Source organism: Rattus rattus, chromosome 7, assembly GCF_011064425.1.
Source record: "Rattus rattus isolate New Zealand chromosome 7, Rrattus_CSIRO_v1, whole genome shotgun sequence".
NCBI classification, from domain to species: Eukaryota; Metazoa; Chordata; class Mammalia; order Rodentia; family Muridae; genus Rattus; species Rattus rattus.
The window spans coordinates 120,171,014-120,194,630 of record NC_046160.1 but is presented as its reverse complement, the minus strand read 5'-3'; the positions used below and the strand labels follow the sequence as shown (position 1 = coordinate 120,194,630).

Here is a 23,617-nt window from a genome sequence, read left to right as displayed (position 1 = left end):
CTGAACTATTCTGTCATTTCTGTGATAATGAGTGAGCTCCAAGTCAGCACAATGAAAAAAGGAAGCAAAGATGTTGCTGGGGGTAGTTACACCAGGATGGGATGCAGGGGTAGTTACACAAGAATGGGATGCTGGGGGTAGTTACACAAGAATGGGATGCTGGGGGTAGTTACACAAGAATGGGATGCTGGGGGTAGTTACACAAGAATGGGATGCTGGGGGTGGTTACACCAGGATGGGATGCTGGGGGTAGTTACACAAGAATGGGATGCTGGGGGTAGTTACACAAGAATGGGATGCTGGGGGTGGTTACACCAGGATGGGATGCTGGGAGTAGTTACACAAGAATGGGATGCTGGGAGTAGTTACACAAGAATGGGATGCTGGGGGTGGTTACACCAGGATGAGATGCTGGGGGTAGTAACGCAAGGATGAATTGAAAGAGAACATCAGAGCTTATAGTCTCTGGGAACTAAGGATATATTTCCATGGGATCAGATGCAGGCTGCAGAGTTTTCCAGCCACCATCTAGGTCCAAGACATTGCAGTTCTGGCGGGGAAACTGCAGAAAGAGCTTTAAATACGCTGCCTGTGTTCCCTACAGGTCTACTGGCAAGACCCAGGGAGTTTTCCCAGGAGCTCGCCCTCAGATTCTCTGGTGTGGCTTGACATGTGTGGTCTTCCAGTCCAGAAACTGGCACTTGAGCCACAAGGCGATGGCATTAGGAGATAACAGTCTAAGGAGAACCTTGGACTCCTAACCTGAACTCCCAGCCCTGAACTCCCAGCCCTGAACTCCCAGCCCTGAACTCCCAGCCCTGGACTCCCCATCCTGGGACTCCTACCCTGGTCTCCTACCCTGGACCTGGACTCCTAGCCTTGGACTTCTAGCATCTCCAATTGTGAGAAACAAAACCGTAAACAAAATGAAAGTTGTGAACAGGTGCTGACAAACTGCTACAACAGCACAAATGAATTAGTTAAGTCCCTACTACTCCATGCTCAAGATAATTTATTTACTTGTATTATTTCTATATGAGGGTGGTTTTCATGCTAAATCACACAGTAAAATGTGTCTGGCTCAATTCTATGAGTGCCATTCAAAGCACACCAAAAGCTAGTGTTGGAGAAACCTTAGAAACAGAAGGCTGGTGGCGGTCGGATCCCAAGTGAGATACACGTACATCACTTTATGCCTGGCTAAGAAAACAGTCCATTCAAGTACTTCTCATGGTGGACTGTTTAAAATCCAGTAATAAATGTGACAGTATTTTTAAATCATTCCAAAAATAACTGGAAACACTCTTGGAAGAGCTTGTGGGACATCACTCGATATTCCCCTTGAAGTTTAGTATACACTAAAATGTTCACTGTTTCCATTAAAAATAGTGATTTATTTCTTGGGAATACCAAAGCACTGCTCTTCTAAAGCAAATTATGTACAGAATATACACACTCTATGTACACAAAGTCACATAGACACAGAGATACTCTATGTACACAAAGTCACATAGACACAGAGTGAAGGGATCCATCTGTAATCAAGGCTCATGTACCCATCATTCTCCTGACATTAGGTCTTCATTTCTGAAGAAGCAGATGCAGCTGGCTATGCTCATCTGCTGCTGGGGTGGTCCACCGCCTCTTCAGGTTCTGGATGTCGACTGTACCAGAGGTCCTGGCCAACACCAGGGCCACAAAGCTACCACTGGTCTTCTCGGGTTCCCCCACGATAGTCATGGCCACAAGCCTATTGGCAAAAGAGAACGTGAACTGGGAAGTCAGTATACAAGTGTATGACTTTCTGTTACCAGAGTACATATCGATATTCAAGGGACATATGAAAAAGAATGGGAACTAGAAAACATTAATACAAAATACTTGAACAAAAGTAAGTATATGAAAGTCTGTTAAACACAATTGTCTACATCAGGGACCTGTTGACTGGTAGATCCATGAAGGCAGCTCACAGGATGTATAGCTGTAGATGCCTTCTACCACTCCACAGACGGGTACTATTGCCCATCTGACGTTCCTCCCTGCCCTTGGGAATCAACACCCTACAACAATGGAGGTTTCAAACTGCTCAGAAGGCCTCTCGACCACACATGCAGTGGGATGACCTCTAGTGTGGGGGTTTCCCAGCATCTCAGGCCACCAGTCTCAAACATGGAAGAATAAATGTCAAAGTGCACAATCCATTCTCCCGCTGAGGCCCACCCTGAGCCCCAGGCCCTCCACAGTTATACTCTCCTGTGAGCAGCCCATCCCATCATGTGTTGACCCCTGTGTGCCCTCTGAATGCCATTTCCCTACCATGCTGAGCAGTGCTTCAGAAATACAATCTGAAGGGAAGTTTACCCCTACTTAGATCCTTCCCAGACCAGCAAAAGTGTCTGACCCTTCTGCCATGGCCTTCCCAGGACTCTTGGCAGACTTTCTAGATGTAAAATGTGTTCATATGTGACCCACAGGTTACAGTGATTGATTGATTGATTGATTGACTAATTGATTGGCTTTTTAAGTTTCTTTTCAGAGCTCCTATGCAGCACAGATTGCTCTCTAATCCCTGACTGATTAGAGGACGACCGACTGATCTTCCTCCCACTTCAGTCTCCCACATACTGGGGTAATGGGCCTGAGCTGCCATGCTCAGATGTTGATACAGTTTTTGTTTCCTTTTCTTTTATGATGAAGTCGGGTTGTGTAGCCCAAGTTATTCAGGAATTCCCTATGAGTCCAAACTGGCCTCACATTTGTAATCCCCCTGCCTCAGATTTTCAAGTGCTAGGATTACATACACGCCACTATAGGAAATTCTGTTGATGGATGTTTAATTAGAACAATAACAATTTACCCACCACTAGAACTAAGTAAATGTGATTCCTATTTATTTCAGATCTTAATATATCCTTTACATTCTATCAAACATCCAACATACTTTTGGTCACTTTTATACTCCTCTTTCCTTTTCAAAGAGCAATGTAATTTCTTCCTAAACTTCAGTTGAACTGATCAACCAAGGAGGGAAGAAGGGAAAAGGAGGGGATAGCTAAAGCTAAGGTCCGCTTGAGAAATCATGTGGAAACCTCATATAGTAGAAACTTTTAAAAATACATACAAATATGGAAGAAATGCAAACTGCAGTCACCAGATAAAGGAGAGACAAAGCTCAATTAGACATGTCTTGACACCAAATAAGACCTCCAGAACTAGGAATAGTTACAATAATCGAGTTGTTGGCCGAAGGGGCTCCATAGAAACCCCACACAATCCAGGCCTTTTCCAAGGCTATAGCTGCTCTCCACAGCTGAGGGCAAGGCCCTATTGCTGAAGACAGTGCCTACACAACTCACTGCATATGTACAAGGCAAGCTGGTGCCTATCTAGAGACTTCACTCGTACTGACCAGTGTTCACAGTATTGGAAAGTACTCTGAACCTGACCAGAGAACTATAAACATTAGCCCAGCTAAAAACCTTGCAATCCATAATGGAGACCTGCCTGCAGGATATACTAGTGTAATAGTGACACAAAAGTTGTGGGAGTAACCAGTATTGCGATTGGAATGAAGACTCACTCCTGACATTGCCTAGAACATGAAACTAAATAAGCTACAGATGCAAGGAAAACCCAAATACTACCATTCAAATAGGAACACAGCAAGAAAAAAACCACTCTTAATGACATTCTGCTATACCCATACATAGATCAGTGTCTCACTCAGCCATCATCAGAGAAGCTCCCTCCTGCAGTAGATGGGAGCAAATACAGAGACCCACAATTGAACAATGTGCAGAGATGCTGGGACACTCAGTCCTAAGTGGGGAGTTGCCATCAAATGCCTCCCCTCAGAGTTCAGGGAAGCCTGTGGAAGAGGAGGCAGAAAAATTCTAAGAGCCAGAGGGAATAGTGGACACCAAAGAAACACAGCCTTTTGGGCACAACAGGCCTAAGCACATGTGAACTTGGAGAGACTGTGGTAGCACTCACAGGACCACATGGTCTAAGCCAGAAAAGGTTCCAGGCCTAAGAGAGGACGTAGACACAAAACCCACACAGCCAGGCTATCTCCAGTTCATGTCCACTCACAGGAGGAATTTGTTTTCTCCAACAGAGTCCTACCAGGTACATAAACCCCACTTAAAGTCTGGCCCATGTCCAGCAGCAGATGGAAAACACACAACAAACCCAACACATTTTTTGTTTTGTTTTGCCTTTTGTTTTGGTCTCACAATACTTGGTCTGGGCTTTGCTTGTTTGTTTGTTTGTTTGTTTGTTTGTTTAACTTTACAGATCTATTGTCTACACATTACATCTTATGAGTTTTCTGTGTGAGAATATGTGTCTCAGCATCTATGTTTCTTGTGTTCTTTCTTTGACTCTTTCCATTTTGTTTTTGTCTTATTCTGGTTTGTTTGTTTTTACTTTATTTTTATAATCATCATCATCACCACCACCACCACCACCACCACCATTGTCGTCATCATCATCATCATCATCACCTGCTTGTATTCTACTGAGAAAAAGATAAAAAGGGTGTGGATCAGGAGGTAGATCAAGTCAGGAAGAAGCTGTGGGGAGGAACTGTAATCAGAATAGATTGTATTTAAAAAAACTATTTTCAATAAAAAGAAAGACCCCAAGTCCCTGGTACACATATTCACCTAATATGGTTTTAAGATGCCAAGAACAAAATATAGGTGACTATACTCTTGAGAGCCCTTCCAGATCTCTTATGAATAAAGGAACAAAGGCAAATAATTACTTCAAAGTATTAGAGACAGGCCAGCAAGATGGCTCAGCCAGTAACAGCACTTGCTACCAAGCCTGATGACCCAAGTTCTGTTCCTGGCTCCTACATGGTAGGAGCAGAGAACTGAATCCCACAAGTTGTCATCTCACCTCCACATGAGCACCATAGCATGTACAATTGTGCACACACATAAATCAATGTTAAAAAGTGTTTAAACAAGTGTCAGTGACAATTTACATGTTTTGAAATTCACATCAACAGGTTTCATTCACATGCAGGTGGGAAGGGTGCTTGGGGACTGGGGGCTGTGTGACCTATGCCTCTGTGCCCTGTCATCTTCGAGACACCTTGAAGGAATGCGCTATAGATCACTCATGCTGAACCTGTCAGACGCTCCCAGAAACTGTTTCTTCCAGAATGATAGTGATGGGGACTATTACACTACTCTCCTGTCCACTGTGTTATCTGAGGCTAGGTATAAGACAACGGCATTTTAAAGTGATTTTCACAGTATTGCTTAATGACCAGCAAGAAGGAAGCCAATGTAAAACGGAATAGGATGCCTATGACGTGCCAGTATGGGACAACTGAAGCAGAGCACACTTGGATGGAGATCTTGGAGACCAAGGACATATAGGAACACTGTGTATATTTCAATTTGACTACGAACTAAAACTACTGTCAGAAGTACTCTGACTATAAATACAAATGACCGTGGTGTTACACTACTGTCAGAAGTACTCTGACTATAAATACAAATGACCGTGGTGTTACACTACTGTCAGAAGTACTCTGACTATATAATACAAATGACCGTGGTGTTGAATGTAAACTTAATCTGTGATTTAAGAAGAGCAAAGATGAGGCTGACTGGCCTGTACTCACTTATCTGGAGAGATGGGCTGCTGGGCCACAGGACCCAGGTCATTCTCAAGAAGATCCCAAACATAGATCCTAGATGCATCATCCTGGACCAGGAACACAGCAGGCCTTGTCGGAGACCACTGTAGACTAGTAACAGAGCGGCCACTGGTGCTGTTGTCCCACTGCATGATGGGCCTCTCAGACGTCAGCTGGTGTAGCCTGATGCTTCCATCTGAACAGCCAGCCTGCAATTGGGATGTGGAAACCCTATTTTTCTTTTGTTTAAATTAGATCTTACCACCCAGGAAAAGTTTTCAGAGCGTTTGTACAGTAACATTTTGGCTCACTCTTGTTTTCTGAACATAAAGACATTAAACCTACCCTCACACTTGAAATGATAGGGTGGGGGTCCCTCTGGGTATCAAAGGAGGAGAAGGGGGGAGGGGAGGGAGGAAGGATTGTGGAAGGGGGTGAGTGGGAGAGGAGATTGGGTGGGATGTAAAGTGAGTAAATAGAAAATTAAAAATTAAAAAAACCCTATCCTGACACACAGTGAGCGAGTGTAAGGGACTGGGCATCGGCTGTCAGTGCACTGGAAACGTTTCCATTGGAAACGTAAGTGCGTGTTTAAGAGCTGAGTGCCACTGACTGCAGCACAGCAGCACAGGTGCGGAGCTGGCTTCATGGGTACAGGGCCACCTTCTTAACCAGCTGTCCCTGTAGTTACTGCATGGTTATGTGTTTCCTTTGCACTGAAACTCTCATAAAACAAAACTTAGGTGGTTTAGTGAACGATCAAATTATTAACCTAGAAAGAGAAGATTAATTCTTCCTTACTCTTTAATTCTTCCCATGCTTGGAAAAAGATACATTTGTATAAAATTATAAGAATCTAATTCTAAAGTAAAATGACAACAGAGACACATTTTAGACCCTAATTTCATATAAATAACAAAATCATACTGGGAAGAGGGGCCAGAGTGAAAGTGAATAATCTCTGATCCCGACGTCTGGGTGTGCAACTTGGCTCAGACACCAAGGTCTTAAGTACTGAAAACGGGCTTCTCTGCATGCGGTGTTAAAAGCTCTGTACGTTCTGAGACTGCACACTCTGGCGGGCAGATGGTAAACCACTGCTATGTTGTGAACATAGTTTGTCCCACTGATTCATGTGCTAGAGACTTAGTCCTCAAAATCACAGTGTGAGAGACAGTGACATTTAAGGGAATAAATCGAATGAAAGGTAATTGGGTCAGGGGCTTGTGGCCCTCAGAAAGGAATGATGACTATTTTGTGGGACTGGATTAGTTGCCATGAGAGTTGGTATGACCATGGGTATCTTCCTTTTAAATTCTATGATACCCTGTATTTCTTACATGAGTTAAATTTGAATCAATTTGATTTAGTTTTCTGTTAATACTCTGTGTCTCATTTTTAGATGACTGACTGAGGTCCAACTAATGATTAATTTGTAAACCACTAAGAGACCAGAACTTTCTAAATTTTCTACTGAAATCACAATGTTATGTTACCCCAAAAAGTAAATAATATCACCAAAAAGTGACTTTCTTACCAAGAATACTGTTTCTTCGAACGGTGAAAAATCAATCACGTTAACTTTTATTGGTCGGACACCGTGTTGCTGAGGTTTGAACACCTTGGGAGAGACTCTCCAATCTTGCCTGGTACTGTGGCTTATAAGTCCCTAGTTGTTCCAAGAACACCAAGAATAGCCAAAGAAAGGTATTAGACACAAGACTGGACAAGACAATAGTCAAGAAACAATTTTCAGATATATCAAAAGCAAACAGTAAGTCACTCTGATGTAACAGTATTTATCAGGTAAAGCTAGGTAGAAAGGATAAAATGTAAATGACTAACCATGTCGGTGCCAACGACGAAGTGATTAGGATCCGAAGGCAGGAATTTGACACTCAGTGTCTGTGTGGACCCCCACAGTTCACTATCTTTATGAGAAAGACTGAAAATAAATGGCAGAGATAAACACATGGCTTTTGCCAAACCCGGAAGATGACTATGCCCTACACTCGCTTAGCTGTGCCATACTCCAGCCAATGAGCAGCAGCTCCTATCACAGGTCCTCCAATGAGCAGCAGCTCCTATCACAGGTCCTCCAATGAGGAGCAGCTCTTATCACACTGCCCCCAGTGAGGAGCCGCTCCTATCAGACTGCCTCCATGGTTTTATCTATTCTGTTTCTTATTCCTTTTTCTGGTATTACACACTTGATTGGTTCTGCAGATCCACCATCTTGTTACTAAGTACTCATTGCTGAAAAATTTAGAAATTACAATATTGCTTCTAAACATGATTGCCAACAGGTCTGATACTGAGACAAGGTGAGTGAGTATTGACCAATGAGTTCCACCGTGATGACAGTTCTAACGAGGTGCACCATTTCCCTACGCTTCCGGCAGGTGAGCATATGAACTCATCTTTTGCAGATGTCTTGTTGAAATCCCTTAATCTCTAGCTTCCCAGCAGGCAGTTGCCCTTATGTCTCAAGATCACTGGGACTCGGATGTTCACATCCCAAACTTGCAGGTTCCTGAGCCTACATCAAACTTGAGGTTTCCAGTTCCTCCAAGTACCCATTTTCCCTCATCTAGGGGTAAAACTTTCTAAATGTCCCTCACACTACAGAGGCAGTGAATTCTGGAGTCCTGTGCATGGGTCTCAGTTTTAGGTCTACTATGGGGCAAGCCCAACGCATCTAAGATTGCACAGGGCTTGAGTCACAGGTAATGGTAAAGGCCTAATGACCTGGCTGAGCACCAGGTTCCAATTGTTCTCTTTGATGCACAGCAGGTTCTCCACACCAACGCTCTTTTTCATTCAGGCTGCTTCTGTGGTCTCTAAACTGGTTTCCTTGATTCCGGTCTCCTTCCTGTATTCCAAACTCACATTTTTCCAAGTTGATTATCCTATATCACGAAAAATAACATTCCACTTCTTCAGAGTAAGACCTTGCCTGCTTCAAGCCACTGTCTAGACTGTCATCACAGAAGCAGACATGTCAAGGCTGGCCCAACTCACCCCACCTTTCTCAAGTTCGCACTGGCAGGTATCTCTAAGTACAAGCATATTTGTCTTAGAATCATGACTCCTGTACTAAGCTTTTATCTTTTAAGGATCAATCCCAGTGATTATGTCATAATTAATGTTCTATTGCTGTGAGGAGAAATCATGACCATAGCAACTCTTACTAAAGTGAGCTTTTAATTGGAAAGTTGCTTACAGTTTTAAAAGATCAGTGCATGATCATCATGGAACGAGGCAGACAGACATGATGCTGAAGCAGTAGCTCAGATTTTTACATCAGATAGAGACAAAGACACTGGGCCTAGCATGGGCTTTTGGAATCTCAAAGCCCATCCTAGTGACATAATTCCTCCAACAAGGCCACATCTCCAAATCCTTCTCAAATAATTCCACTTCCTGGTGACTAAACATTCAAGTATATGAGCCTATGGGAAGTTATTCGAACCACCACATATCACTTCCTCAAAAAGCTCCCATTTCATTCTAGACCCAACCAATCCCCTCCTTCAAGCTCCCACATGCCTATGATCATGCTACCAACACACCATTCTCATAACTACACACATAAGGAACGTCCTTCTTCACTGGCATGCTTGTTGGGATCACTGAGGACAAAATGGCTATGGCACCCAGGACATCCATAGTCCACAACTGGCAGAAGAGGGGACAAAGACCTGGTGTGTAATTTGGGCTGCCACTCCAGCTTACCCCAGGTAGGGAGGCTACTAAGTTAGAACTCTCTTTATAATCCAGTCTTCCTCTACTCCTCCTTTCCCACAGATCTTGTAAAAACACACCTATGACTTCTTAAGAGAAAACATGTCATCAAATACACTACTATTTCACTTTGAAGAGTATATAATCAGTCCTGGAAGATGTTAATTTCTGGAGGAAATTAAAATTAAAAAATAAAAACAATGCATGGCATGAAGTGAGAAAGTCTACAGTAGAAAAGAGTCTTACTGGGGGTTGGGGATTTAGCTTAGTGGTAGAGCGCTTGCCTAGGAAGCACAAGGCCCTGGGTTCGGTCCCCAGCTCCGGAAAAAAAGAACTAAAAAAAAAAAAAAAAGAAAAGGGTCTTACTGAAGCCCAGCAGATGTGTGATGCACACGAGGGCAGGTAATAGCCTGAATAGCATGCATGTTTGCCTCTGTAACATATCTGATGACTTTAACTAATTTACTTTATATTTATATAATTAAATACTTTATATTTATATATTAAGTAAATATAATTATTTACTATAATTATATTTGTCGAGTAAGTTGATTTGAAATCTCTTAAGCATACTTGTATTCACTGTATTCTGTATAATGATGATGACACAGGCACCAAGAGTTTTCAAGAATAATTAATTCACATGCTAACTGTCAGCTTCGAGTATAGGATTAGATATGTCTTTAGAAACCAAGGTGGAATATATAAATACTACTAATATTGGAACATTCTTTAAGAATCTGTACTTCATATTAAGTTCCACAAGTAAAAGCAGAAATAAAATTTTGTTTATTGGTTGGTATTTCTGTTTACTTGTTTATTTGAGACAGGTTCTCATATACAGCAAGCTGGCTTCCAACTCACTGTATAACCAAGGACAGCCTTGACCTCTTGATCCTTGTGCTTCTATCTACCAGATGCTAGGATTACAGGTGTGTCTCGCTAGACGTGTAAATTTATGAATAACATTTATTTCAGTGTTTCCAGCTCCTAAAACTTAATTTGATCAAGTTGAACTAACTTTAAGTCTAAATTAAAACTGGATGAAAATCAGTCAAGTACTATTAATTTATAAGCTAAAAAAAATTTCATGAATACATATTAGGTCTATATCTAAAACCTCTAATTGTTACATTGGCTTATTACTAACTATTCACATAGCAAAAACTGAATGTAAGGAACTGGGTCCTCATTACAAAACAGCATGCATTTCACAGGAGCAATGTCGTTCAGGGATGAGGGAGGCGTTTAAGCCCCATAGGAGTCTCACCTGTGGCCCAGTTGGATTACAGTACTGTGCACCAACTTGATCCTCCCTCCAGGTATCAGACCTAGAATCAGACGAACAGAAACATGCACACCTCTTAGTGTGAATCAAATCTATCTACAGTTGTCAGGATTCACTCTTTTTTATACTGGTTAAGTATCTATAACCAGAAGGAATGCCAAAATATAAATGACAAGCAGGACTCCCTCTAAGTCTAGTTGAGGTACCTGTGCCTTGGCTAAAGAGGAGAGTCAAGAATTTGCAGGTCGTTATCAGAAATCCCCACATTTTCAGACTGGTGAGAATGGTGGGTATCATAAGTACTGAATACTAAGTTAAAAAGCCAGCTCTGTGTGTAAATACCCAAGGCACCTGTCATTCAAAGCCATTCTTGGAAACATTCCAGGTTTTGCTGAATCGCTACAAGTGCCCCAAACTCCTCCAGCCTCAGTTTCTCTTCATTAGCTTCTCTAACTTCTGCTCCAACATCATGGCACTCCAGCTCACAGGCCTGGCTTTATTTCCCATCCCTTCCTTTGCTCTCCTCAGATGCTCTGCTAAATGTCTGTCCTAATGCTATTCTCCCTTTGGTATATTACTGCAGTGAGAAGAATTAGAGATCTATAAAGTTGAAACCTAAACCCTAGGCAAGGTACTATCCAGAACTTTGAGCGCAGCTGAATTAAAACCATGTAAGAATATATTCAACTCACTGCTAGAAAGGGCAGCTTCAAGAACACTGCATGACCTGCTCTTATATCCATCACATGGTAATGGTGCTGTCACAGAGATGGCAGACCTACAGATCAGGCTAGCCTAGTCTCGACCACAGCCACAGTCAACCTGATTTGAATGGACCTTCAACAAGAAGTGACCAGCATTGGCTTGGTGAGGAACCTTCTTCTGAATCTGGGGACCTTGCTAAGCCAGTGTAAATCTGGGGGATACACCTTTGACACAAATAAGATGAGAGGAGACTGCCATTAGAGAACTAGAGAAGGGATTAGGAATTCAGAGTAAGAAAGCGAACTTTAAAGTAGAGACAAACTACACCACAGCATCTAATGGGACTGAATTGCCTGAGGCTTCTTAGAACTGAAAGCCATACCCAGTGGTCTGAAAACAGAAAACCAAGGGAGAACCTAGCATGTTTCCCTGTCTCTCTTGCTCTATATAGGGCATTCCAATTCCCACTGCATGTGGCCTGAGGACAGCCAAACTTGGTACACTCATGTGCACTAGGTAAATCCAAAGGCACAAAAGAGAGCCCCGGATGAAGGAGGACATGTGCCATGGGAACCTAAAGTATTCTGAAAAGGAAAGAAGACAGTTGCCTGGAGAATGCCAGCTCTGAGCAGAGCTCATGACACCTACAGAGAGGAACATGGAGTCAGACATCGTTCAAATAATGAGATCAGACATCATCCAGCTAATGAGATGTCCATCCAGCAGCTGATAAAGTGTACAACATGCAACTCTGACCTCTGTTTTTTCAGGTTGCCAATTACTTATTTTTCAAAGCAGGTGTTTGTATCTTTAATCTCTATTCATTTTAGCAAACAATAGTTAATATTAATTTTTACTTCAATAGTTACCTAAATCACTCATTGAACCTGAGATATCTGCTTTTGGTAATTCAACAACCACCTAAAAACAGAATATTGAAAAAATGAATACTGATACATTTTAAACTATGAAACAATCTATACAAAGCATAGCTTTAATAAAATAACATGCTTCATTAGATCCTAAAAAATATAACTGCTTCATAAAAAAAGACTAATCATTTGTTTTAGAGTGACTTAAACGTATTCATTATTTTATCTTAGTATTCTCCCCTCAGTAACCTCATTAATAGCTCTCTGTACATATCCTCTAGCACTGATGTCTTGTTATAATCTTCCTTACAAATCCCAAAGGTCAAAGGACAGGAAACTTCCTACCCCTTCACAGAACAGAGGGTCTTACTGCCTCCTCCTCCCTCCTGGGTTCACTCTGCTGTATGTAGGGCTGTGTGGCCCCATACTTCCTACTTACCCATACATTGAGAACCCCACTCTCATCCAGGGAAGCGATGTGAAATGACAAGCCTGCCATTTCTAATGAGAGCAGAAACAAATGAAGAAAAGTGGCTTTAGTAAGCACAACCTTTGCATGACTACTGCAGAAGAGATCATGGGTGCGAGGGATCTTGTACCTTCTTGAGTAGAAAAGGGTGAAAGCACAAAACTCTGTTTTTTGTAGGCAGATGTGGCAACCGGCTCTATGGCTTGAAGAGGGCTTCGGTGGTTCACCGATGTGAGGATTCCATCTAGGGATGAAAGATTCACAGCAACCACTGTAAGTCTCACATCTTAGCAATGAAATCAGCATTACACCTAATCTAGGGAAGCTTCCAGGTCTAAAGACCTGCAGCTCACTACAACTGTCTCCTTAAGTCACGAGACTCACATAGGCCACACGTCAAGATCCATGTCCATGATTTTTAGCAACTCTAGCAAACAGTGACTCCAATCTTAAAACACTTGTAAGAGGAAAAGCAAGAAATGAATACTAAAGCTTGTGCTATTCAAAAGCCATTACATCACTGAGGAAACACATATACAGAGTAAGAAGGAAATCAAAATACTCCATGACCAAGAGCATTATGACAATGAGAAACTTAAGTAGGCACTCCAGAAAGAGAGGACATGATTCTGGGCCTAGAATTCTCCAGAAAGGCTGGTGAAGAAAGGGGTTTACAAGAGGGCCTTCAGGAAGTGCTCTTCATGGGCAACTTATAAGGAAAGAGAACGGCAAAGACTGGGAGCTCAGCAGTGCCGGCCAGAGCATGAGACCAAGCTCTCTTCAATAGGCACAGAGCCATGATCACAAGTACTGCCCCACACGAATGGACGCAAAGAGCTGCCTACAGAATGCTGGGAATCAGAGATTCAAATCCCACACACAGCTACAGCCGGAAGAAATTAAGGAAATCAAAGCACTTTCAGGTGTGACTATTCTCACACTGCCCCGCCACATCCCTGAGAAAAGCACAGAGCAGAAGACAGTCGCCCCATAGAACAAAATCTCTGCAGACTGCTTTAGCAATGTACTTAGACAACAAATGAGAAAGCTCCTGAAATCAAGCCCCCACACAGAAACTGGAAAGAAAAAGAAAGCGTTGTATTGAACTTGGGAAAAAGCAAATGAAAAGACATTACAGAGCTCCCAAGGGGGAACTTCCCACGGGAGTGAAGGATCCACATGTAAGACCCGGTCCTCTTCTTACAGGAGCTCCACAGTTTCACACTCCTGAGTTCTGCTGATATTTAGACAGCAAAAGGGAACAAAGGGAGTATTTTCACGGAGTGCTTTATGTGCAGTCAGTCAGTCCACTGTACTCATCTGTGGATCCAACAGCCATGACTAGAAGTATGTGGAAGAATGACTGTCCTGTGCTGTGCATTATACTACACATCACATACACAGAGATGACATCAACTGAAAGGCAGCATGCCTGAGTTATAGCAAGTGCTGTGTCACTTTCTAGAAAGTAAGCATCTGAAGTGAGAGGAGGCCACACCAGTCTCCTGCCAAAATCATGCATGGTTTAGGAATTTAGAGCTTTGAAAACATGTTAGATTCACATGAATTAGCAGTTGGAAAATGCCATGTTTTAAAAGGTATCCTTTGGGCCATGTGACGGTTAGTGTTAACTGTCCACACTATCTACTATCACCTCAGAGTCTCAATAAGGATGACCTAGGTCAGGCTGACCTGTGGGGGGCTGTCTTGATTACCAGTCTGAAGACCCAGCCTGAAGAGAGTGGGTACCATCTGCTGGGCTGAGCCTTACACTTTAGGAGAGATCAGACTAAGCTGTGGCCTGCTCTCTTCTTCTGGCTGTGGACGTCATGTAACCAGTTTGCCACTGTAGCTTCCCTGCTACCGTGGCCTAGAACCTGGATTGTGAACCAAATAAGTGTTTTCTTCTTTAAGATGTATTTCTTGGGGTACTGTATTACAGCAATAGTAAAGAAAACTTAGAGCCCAAATCATATAACAAATTTTGCATGTTCTTTTCTTTGTTTGAAAAAAGATAGCTTTTATAATAGCATAAAAATCCATATGGTACCTATCATTGCAAATACTCTCCATAGCAACAGTATCTCCCCAAAAGGGCCAAAACTGGTTAGAACAGAAATAAAAAGCAGCTTGCTCTTTTTATGTGTAAAGCACAGATATAAATATAGTACAGAGAAGAAACGTATCTGTGATGATAAAAGTGATTGGAGAGGTACTTAAGGAAGAGAATCACAGGATAGAAGAAACACTGGCGAAACCCTTACTTCATAAAAATCTTTTATCAATAACTCAGTTACCAGAAAACAAGAAATTTTAAATGGGACAAAGACCTTAACTGGTACTTTACCAAGAAGACACACAAATGGCATCTGAGCATACAGAAGACAAGTCTACTTCAAATGTCTCAAGGGACATGCAAGTCACACCATAAGGAGCCACTTCAACCAACTGGAATGACCCAACCCTACTCAGTGGACATGCTGTAGGACATCAGTGGACATGCTGTGGGCTGGTGAGGGTGCAGCAGGTGTCACTCACTGCCTGTATGCATGCAGATGTGTGGCCACTTCCTAAAACAGTTGACACTTTTCCACTGAGCAATCCAGAAATCTGGTTCTTCAGTTGACTTAGTGGCTTTACGTGTTGCTCTGACAAAATATTTGATAAGTGTAACTTAAGAAAGAAAGGGTTAGGGTTGGGGATTTAGCTCAGTGGTAGAGCACTTGCCTAGCAAGCGCAAGGCCCTGGGTTCGGTTCCCAGCTCCGAAAAAAAGAAAAAAAGAAAGAAAGAAAGAAAGGGTTAATTTGGCACACATTCCCAGAAGCGAGTCCATCCCATCAGGGAAGCCATGGCAGCAGGGCCTGTGATGGCTGCTGGATTACATGTGCAGTCAGGGAGCATAGAGAGAGAGAGAGAGAGAGCACTGTTCTCTCATATACACAATGCGATAGAGGATATCATCTACAGTCTTCCCATCTCAACCAAGATAACCTCTCACAGAGAGGCCAGAAGCTAACCTAATCTAGTTGATCCCTACTCAGCATGCCTCCAGGATTACCTCAACAGTAAGTCTACATACTGTCAAGTTGAAAATCAGTATTAGCCATTATATTTGCTATTTACCCAGAAGAGATAAAAACAAGTTCACACAAAAACCTGTACACAAAGCTATAATTTACTCTTTCAGTAAGTAAACTGAGAAGTTTATCTATAACATTTGTTTTTATTTTCTCTATTATTTTTATTTTAAGATTTTAAAAGAAAAACTTATTTGGCTGTTAGGCCACTAAAAACCATGATGAAAACTTACACGTTTACCCTTACCTGAAAAGGCTTATTCCACTTTTTTCCAAATATAGAACTTTCTACAAAAGGTACAAACTGTAGGGCAATGGAAAGTTCAGTGACAGTCAGGACAAGGAGGACGGAAAACAGATGCACGCTGAGACACATCACAATCAAACTGTCACACCTACAGCCAAACCTTTGGATGCAGTGAAATGGTGACCAGAAATGAGAATTTCAATGGGACATTCTTATATAAAAAGTAAACCTGTGGTCTGCATACCAAACCTAAATGTAAACCCTAAAGAACAAAAGGTCAGGAAAACATGGGGACAACCCAACTTCTGTGACGTTTAGTTCATCATGACAGTGAAAGCATGATCATAGGAGAAGATATTGATAAGTCAAATTCCACCCAACTTAAAACTTTCTCCCTCTGGAGGAAAATTTTACAAAAAGGAATACAGAGTATGGTAAAATGACTGTAAAATATACCCAGGCGTGTATAACACTTCAAAACCTATTGAGCTGGAGATGTATTTCAGTCTGTAATGTGCTGGCCTGGCACACGCAAACCCCTGGGTCCAGTCCCTACCTAGCACTAGGACAATAAAATAAGATAAGCTTGGCCAGGTACAGATCATGCCTATAATCTCACCACTTGAGAGGCTAAGAAATGAGCACTGCTGTAAGCCTAAGACAACAAGGACTCCATAATAAAAAGTGAGCATACACTTAGACAGGCATACCCAACAAGAATATTTAGGTGACAAATGAGCATATGAACATAAACTTGGATCATTAGCTCTTCTCAGTGCAAGTTGAAACCACAAAATTAAAACTAAATGCTTACTGACACGGCCAGTTAACAACACTTGGCGGCCTCAATGCTGGTGAGGTACACGGTGTGCAAGAGAGCAGCAAGCAGCTGAGGGAGTGCCCTCTGCAACTCTCAGCAGTGAAAAGTCCCAAATGACATGTGTTCTCGTTCTCCCACATCTGGACAGAGCAGACTGGGGACAGAATAATGACAGATAACAGATTGGTGGCCTATGGTACCAGAGTGGCGGTGTGCTTTTCAGGTTCAACAGGACAGGGACAAGGCTGGGGAAAAGAGTGAGTCAGAGAAGGTCCAAGCCTGATCTCTCAGCCAGCGGGACTTTAGCTCCTAAAGGACGAAGCCAGTCGATGAAGGCCATGGCCGAGGCCTTGCTATAGGCCAGACAGTAGCTCTGAGTGCAGCAATGCCCGTGCAGTCAGCATGGCTTAGACAAGCATTTCACCTTTCTCAACAACAGAATGGAGGGCTAGTATGAGAGTTATGGATATAAAACACTTAGAGGAAGTCGTACGGGTGGAAAATGCTTGCTCTTTGTGTGTGTGTGTGTGTGTGTGTGTGTGTGTGTGTGTGTGTGTGTGTGTGTAATGTGTGTGTGTGTTCACAAAGGCAGACATCAGGTGTCTTCCTTGATCATTCTCCATGTTTTGTTTTGTTGCTGTTGGTTTTGTTTGCTTTGTTTTGTTTTTTGAGACAAGGTCTCTTATTGGGCCTAGAACAGTGATTCTCACCTTCCTAATACTGTGGACCTTTAACACAGTTCCTCATGTTGTAGTGACCTCAGATCATAAATTTATTTTTGTTGCTACTTCATTAGTCAAATTTTGATACTGTTACAACTCGTGGTGTAAATATCTGATTTATAGGATATCTGATATGTAACCCTTGGGAAAGAGTCAGTCGATCCCCAGAGTGGTCTCAACCCACAACCCACGAGCTAACCAGTGAGCCTTGCTGATGCCCCCATAAGATTACAGGTGTAATGTGTGTGTGTTCACAGAGGCAGACAGCAGGTGTCTCCTTCATCATTCTCCACGTTTTGTTTTGCACATGCCTCTGTCATCCACAGTCATGTCTCTTCCTCTGGATAATCTGAGTGAGTAAAGGCAGAAAGCTGGATCTTCAGTCCGCAGATCTACCAGGCTTTTCTAGAGGGCACACAGACAGCACTCACCAGTGGAGAATGTTGGGGTCCTGAAAGCCCAGAAACAGCTGCTCAGCCTCACGTAATGGTGTATCCTGGAGTCTTCTCTCAAGTCCCACACAACCACAGAGCCATGCACTGTTCCCGCAAACAGCAGAAATGCTTTTAAAGGGCTAAAGCAGCAGCACGTGACCTGAAAAGTCAATCACAGAAGTTAATGTCTACAATGCACAGCAGGCACAGTCACAGACACTAACTATGGACTGACACATGAAGGTCCTCACAGGATACCGTTAAGTAGAACACAGACTTGTACATATAAATAAAACTCAACTGCCCAAGTGTGGGTTTTTCACATGGACAACAGAATAAGAAAATCCATTCAGTAGGAATATGATCACAATAAGGCATCTAGTATCCATGTGGGTACAGACCATCAAGACAGTCCCTCCTAACCAAAAATGAAGTGACATGAACGGGAGGATGCCAGTGGCCCTGACAGTAACAAGGCCAGAGTCACATGGATGGCAGAAGAATCTGAGTAAGTGACAAAGGCACTCAGTACAAACAATTTTAAGAACTTGTAATAGGTATGGAGGGCACTTCTACAAGCCCTGCACTCATGAGGGAGAGGCGGGGGAGCAGAAGTTCAAGGCCATCTTCAACTGCATAGAGAATCCAGTCTGGGTTACATGCTTCTTGTCAGAGGAAAAGAAGAAGAAATCACAAAAATATTAAGACATCTCAAAGTATCAGGCCCTCAATACCATGATCCAAACAGACTGGCCTTGAGGCCATCTTGACCTTACTTTTCTAGGGCCTACAGCTATGTTCTTTTGCCAGTTTACAGGTGACAGAGAGCCTCCAGCATGATAATCCTGAGGTTTTCAGTCTGAAATAACCTGTTAAACCATGAATTCCTAGAATCAGAACTAATGAGTTCTGTTACCCTTGTAGAACCAAGACACTAGAAACAGGGCGCTGCTCATACACGCATTCTCTTACCTCTGTCCCTCTCTTTGGTATGCTCAATATCAGATACTACATGACTTATACATACACTCGTTCTGTTATCTCCATACCCTCTCTGCAGGACCCTCCTAGAAGCAAGCACAGACTCCTCCTCAATGTACCTTTGACTCACATATCAGAACCTTCTGGGGCCCTGAAGGCTGCCAAATATCCCACACACAGAGAAGGTGCCTGCTATCCAGAGACGGAGCAAAAGCCTTTTCAGGTAAGTCATGAACAGAGACCACGGTCTGCCTCTGAACTCGAGATGCATGCAAGCAGGATACTTTCCGACCTGGAGAGAAGAAAAAACATATTTCACTATAGCATTTAAAATATTTCACAATACCTACATAAACTCCGACTCAATGAAGAACAACACATGGTTCATTCAAAGCTGAGCAAATATCAGATCTGGGACGTCACTGAGACAAAGTGCAGCACATCCATGGTTTCCCTCATTACTATGCAGGTGAGGACGACTTTAATCTGTCTGCCTCCTTTCCTTACTCTTGGGATTGCAGACACGTTACCACCACAGTTTATCCAGTGCTACAGACTTAACTCCAGGTGTTATATATGCCAGGAAAGCACTACACCCAATAAGCTAGATCCTCAACCTCCAAACCTCAGCTTTCAGTCTTCTACAGCCTAACCCTAAATTCTGTCCAGCATTGACTAAAGGGCTTGAGTAAAGGGAAATCCTTTACTGTGGGGCAGCATAGGCCAGGACAGCACACTTCCTCTCATCTAGCAGCTCCTCACCAAGTGTGTGAGTCAGAAATTCAGCAGCACACTGGAAATGGCTTGAGGGGTCTTCTTGACACAGCATGCTACTAGGACATTATTCTTAGGAACCTTACTCAGTTCTCTTTAAAATGGGCCTAAGAACTCCATGCAGAAAACTAATCCAAAATCAAGTATAGCATTCCAAGAATGAATTCTAAGACGTCTGTGGCAGAGCTGCTTTCCATACAGTTCTCATTAGCAGAATTGTTGATAAACTGAAGAAATAGTAGATGGTAACTCCTAGTCTGGTGAGAATTTTGTAGTCAACCATGAAAGGGTTAACATGGCTAGGAAGTACTAGCTAAGTAAAACTACATCTGCTGACCCATTGCCCATGCTTACTGTTCCTGAGGATCAAAGTTGTCCTTCCACATCCCCTCACCCATTCACAGCCACACCCTCAGGACTACCTCCAAACAGCCTCAAGTTCTCCTCCAGAAAAGAGATGACGGTGGTTACATGTGCTCCTTCACTGCTCATGGGCAAAACTCTGACCCCAGTGTTACTGGGTCTCTGCTGTGAGTGTGGGCATATGCATGTGGCCACAACAGGGAGAAGCAGGCACGTGTGTCCAAGGCAGAGGACAATCTTATGGAGTTGGTTCTCTCCTTCCAGGTTTTACATGACCTGAACTACATCAATGTGATGACCCACTAAGACACCTCAGAGGCCTGTTTCTAGTTTTCAGTGACACCATTAAGGTTTCATATAGATGTGTGTGTGTGTGTGTGTGTGTGTGTGTGTGTGTGTGTGTGTGTATTTTCCTCCTCCTCCTCCTCTCTCCCTTTGTATGTCTTTGTATCTGTGTGCCTGTGCACGTGTGCTCATGTGCTATTTGTAGATATCAGAGGACAACATGCAGGAGTCAGTTTTCTCCTTCCCCTAAGTATGTTCCAGGGTAGTCAGTCTCAGCAGAAACTACCTTTACCAAATGAGTCATCTCCCCAGCTCGACACTGACAAAGTCTATGACTGCTGTATTCTGCTCCCATTTTGAAAGTAGGGATTTTTAGAAACTCATGACATAACTGATGGCTAACAGGAGATCTGACCATCATTACCACTAACTTTGTCCCTCCTGGTCACCTTGATTGTGAGGTCCAAGGTAGACGTAGGTCTGGTAACTTCATGTGAAATTTGCCAATGTTTCCTGGGTCACTTTCTCATCTCCTCATGGGGATGCTCATGCTGAGAGGCCTTCTGTCTTTGTTACTTGGAATTTAACCCTTTCTGCTACAGCCCTCGCTTACACGATTAGCTAGTTTGTAGCCTAATGGGATACAAAGACGTTCCCAAAGTGAAGGACCTCTGTCTCACCTACGTGCTGCTGACTCCACCTCCTCCAGTGATACCAGCATACCTCAGATACCACAAATGAATGAGCAAACAGGCCGCTGCTGGACCTCATCTCAACACATCCCAACAGTGACAGTGGCAGTGGCATGTCCCATGAAGGCGGAAAGCATCACTGGATCTGACCAGAGCCTGGGACCATAATACGAATGAAATTCTAACTGCACACAGTGGGGCTATCTGCCTCCTATGTTGAATCCCTCTCTTTCCCAAACTCACTCTCCTTCTTTTATCTCAATATTCATCTTACTGAGGCCCAGCAGGAAGTGAAGAAAAGGGCTCCTCTCCTTTTACATATACAAATCCTCCACGAACAGACATGCATTAGGTAGGGAAGACTCTAGGTACGAGCATAACTCCCATAATTCCATTCTGCCACCATCCCCTGTGCACACGCTCCTGAAAACACCACTTCTTTCCCTCTGCCTCCTGAGTGTTAACAATGAACCCCAAGTACAGGGATTTACAGTTTTCTAAAGCATGAACAAAAAGATTCTGAAGAATCAGAAAACACAGCAATGCATTTAATGCTTAAAAGACAAAAAAAGTATTTAAATCAACCCCAAGAGAGCAGGCAAGGCAAAAGAAATGTGTAGAGCCAGAGGCAGACAACAACTCCCTGGCTTTACAGGTGCCAGAGCGCTTGCTCCTCCCGTGTCCTGAAGGAAGGACCAGGGCCAGAGCGTGTGTTCCTCCCGTGTCCTGAAGGAAGGACCAGGGCCAGAGCGCGTGTTCCTCCCGTGTCCTGAAGGAAGGACCAGTGCTGGGCACCACGCACTCCTGCAAGTCTTCCCACAGCCAGAGCCATGACTGCTCAGCTACCACACTGGTCTCATTCTTTCAAGACAAAGTTGCCCTCACCTAAAGATTTATTAAATGGACACAGGCATGTGAGCACACACTTACAGTCTGGGGAAACCAAGGCAGGAGGCTCAAGAGTTCAAAGCCAGCCTAACAACTGAGACAGTGACCCAAAACAAACAGCCAGGCTGTGGTGGCACACGCCTTTGATCCTAGCACTTGGGAGACAGAGACCAGCAGATCTTCACGCAGTTGAGGCCAGCATGGTCTACAAAGCTAGTACCAGGACAGCCAGTGCTATACAGAGAGACTATGTCTTGAAAAACCAGAACTAAATAAATGAGATAAAAATTCAAATTTAACTTTGCAAATGAAGTTTGTTTAAACTAATTTAAATAGTCTGACATCAGGCTTTATTTACTTACTGTTTCCATAGCCCTGCATTACCTGAGGGACTGCCTGAGAAGAACTACAGGACTTAAAACAAACACAGACAATCTCAGTTTCCACTTACCAAATAACTTCACTAACCTCAATTGCTGTCAGGCCTCTTCTAATACACTTAAGAAATACCACAGACATATACACTTAAGAAAGAATCCTCACACCCCTTTGCAATTCTGCTGCCACGGAGTCCCATTACAACTATATAACATCAATGATCAGTATTCTAATGTAAACGTTTATTTGACTAGAAACCGATATCAGAAAAGGCCTCTTACTCTGAAGAAACGGTAGGCTTGTGTTCAGTTGAGAGGAGCTGTCACTGATGTTCAGAGCTTTGTCTTGAGCCCTGGGAATCCAGCTGGGTCCAGCTGCCAAACGGTCCTCTTCAAGCAAAACAGCAACCACCTTTGAAAGACAAGTGAGCAGGGGATGGAGAGATGGTGCAGTGGTGAAGAGCATTCTCTTCCAGGGACCTGGGTTCAATTCCAGCTCCTACATGGCAGCTAGCACACAACCGCCTGTAACCCAGTCCACATCTCTTCTGGCCTCTGCAGGACCAGAATACACACATATGGTTCACATATATACAGCAGGCAACTCTCATACACATAAAATAAGAAATACATTTTTAGAAAGAAGAACCACCCAGAGAAAAGCCAAATTTCTTAAAATGCTAACAGCATGCTATCCTTTCATTAAAAATTACCTTTTAATTCAAGGCCCATACCGAAACATAGTAAAAGCCATATACAGCAAACCAGCCGCTAACATTAAACTAAATGGAGAGAAACTTGAAGCAATCCCACTAAAATCAGGGACTAGACAAGGCTGCCCACTCTCTCCTACTTATTAAATATAGTTCTTGAAGTTCTAGCCATAGCAATCAGACAACAAAAGGAGATCAAGGGGATACTGATTGGAAAAGAAGTAGTCAAAATATCACTATTTGCAGATGATATGATAGTATATTTAAGTCATCCCAAAGTTCCACCAGAGAAATAGTAAAGCTGATAAACAACTTCAGCAAAGTGGCTGTCTATAAAATTAACTCAAATTAATCAGTAGCCTCTCTACACAAAAGAGAAACAAGCCGAAAAAGAAATTAGGGAAACGACAATCTCTTCATAATAGACCCAAATAATATAAAGTACCTTGACTTTAACCAAGCAAGTAAAAAGATTTGTATAATAAGAACTTCAAGTCCCTGAAGAAAGA

The 23,617-nt window shown here is 42.9% G+C and overlaps 1 protein-coding gene and 1 gene segment (V, D, J or C); one reads left to right on the top strand and one right to left on the bottom strand.

The window, feature by feature from the left end:
* Positions 1-23,617, top strand: part of LOC116905410 — a 978,601-nt gene that overhangs the window by 759,890 nt on the left and 195,094 nt on the right.
* LOC116905407 (WD repeat-containing protein 60) lies at positions 996-23,177 on the bottom strand. 2 transcript variants are annotated; one of them, XM_032908370.1, is made up of 12 exons: positions 22,678-23,177; positions 19,136-19,308; positions 18,033-18,195; positions 12,865-12,978; positions 12,705-12,766; positions 12,263-12,314; positions 10,671-10,731; positions 7,502-7,601; positions 7,194-7,325; positions 5,642-5,865; positions 1,511-1,750; positions 996-1,475 (listed from the first exon to the last, which is right to left on the bottom strand). In XM_032908370.1, exons 1-11 carry the CDS (start codon positions 22,859-22,861, stop codon positions 1,582-1,584), a joined length of 1,434 nt encoding a protein of 477 aa, XP_032764261.1. In that variant the 5' UTR covers positions 22,862-23,177; the 3' UTR covers positions 996-1,475; positions 1,511-1,581. The 2 variants fall into 2 exon arrangements, with proteins under 2 accessions (XP_032764261.1, XP_032764260.1); XM_032908369.1 differs by having other exon boundaries at positions 1,367-1,461; positions 1,497-1,750.

What these genes read in the sequence shown, in the direction of transcription:
- LOC116905407 (XM_032908370.1), bottom strand. Translation starts at nt 22,861, where the DNA reads ATGCTCTTCACCACTGCACCATCTCTCCATCCCCTGCTCACTTGTCTT. An exon ending in AAGCCTACCGTTTCTTCAGA is followed by an intron (nt 19,309 to 22,677) that starts GTAAGAGGCCTT and finishes TCTTCTCTCCAG; the next exon opens with GTCGGAAAGTATCCTGCTTG. An exon ending in GTAATCCAACTGGGCCACAG is followed by an intron (nt 7,602 to 10,670) that starts GTGAGACTCCTA and finishes ATTTATTTTCAG; the next exon opens with TCTTTCTCATAAAGATAGTG.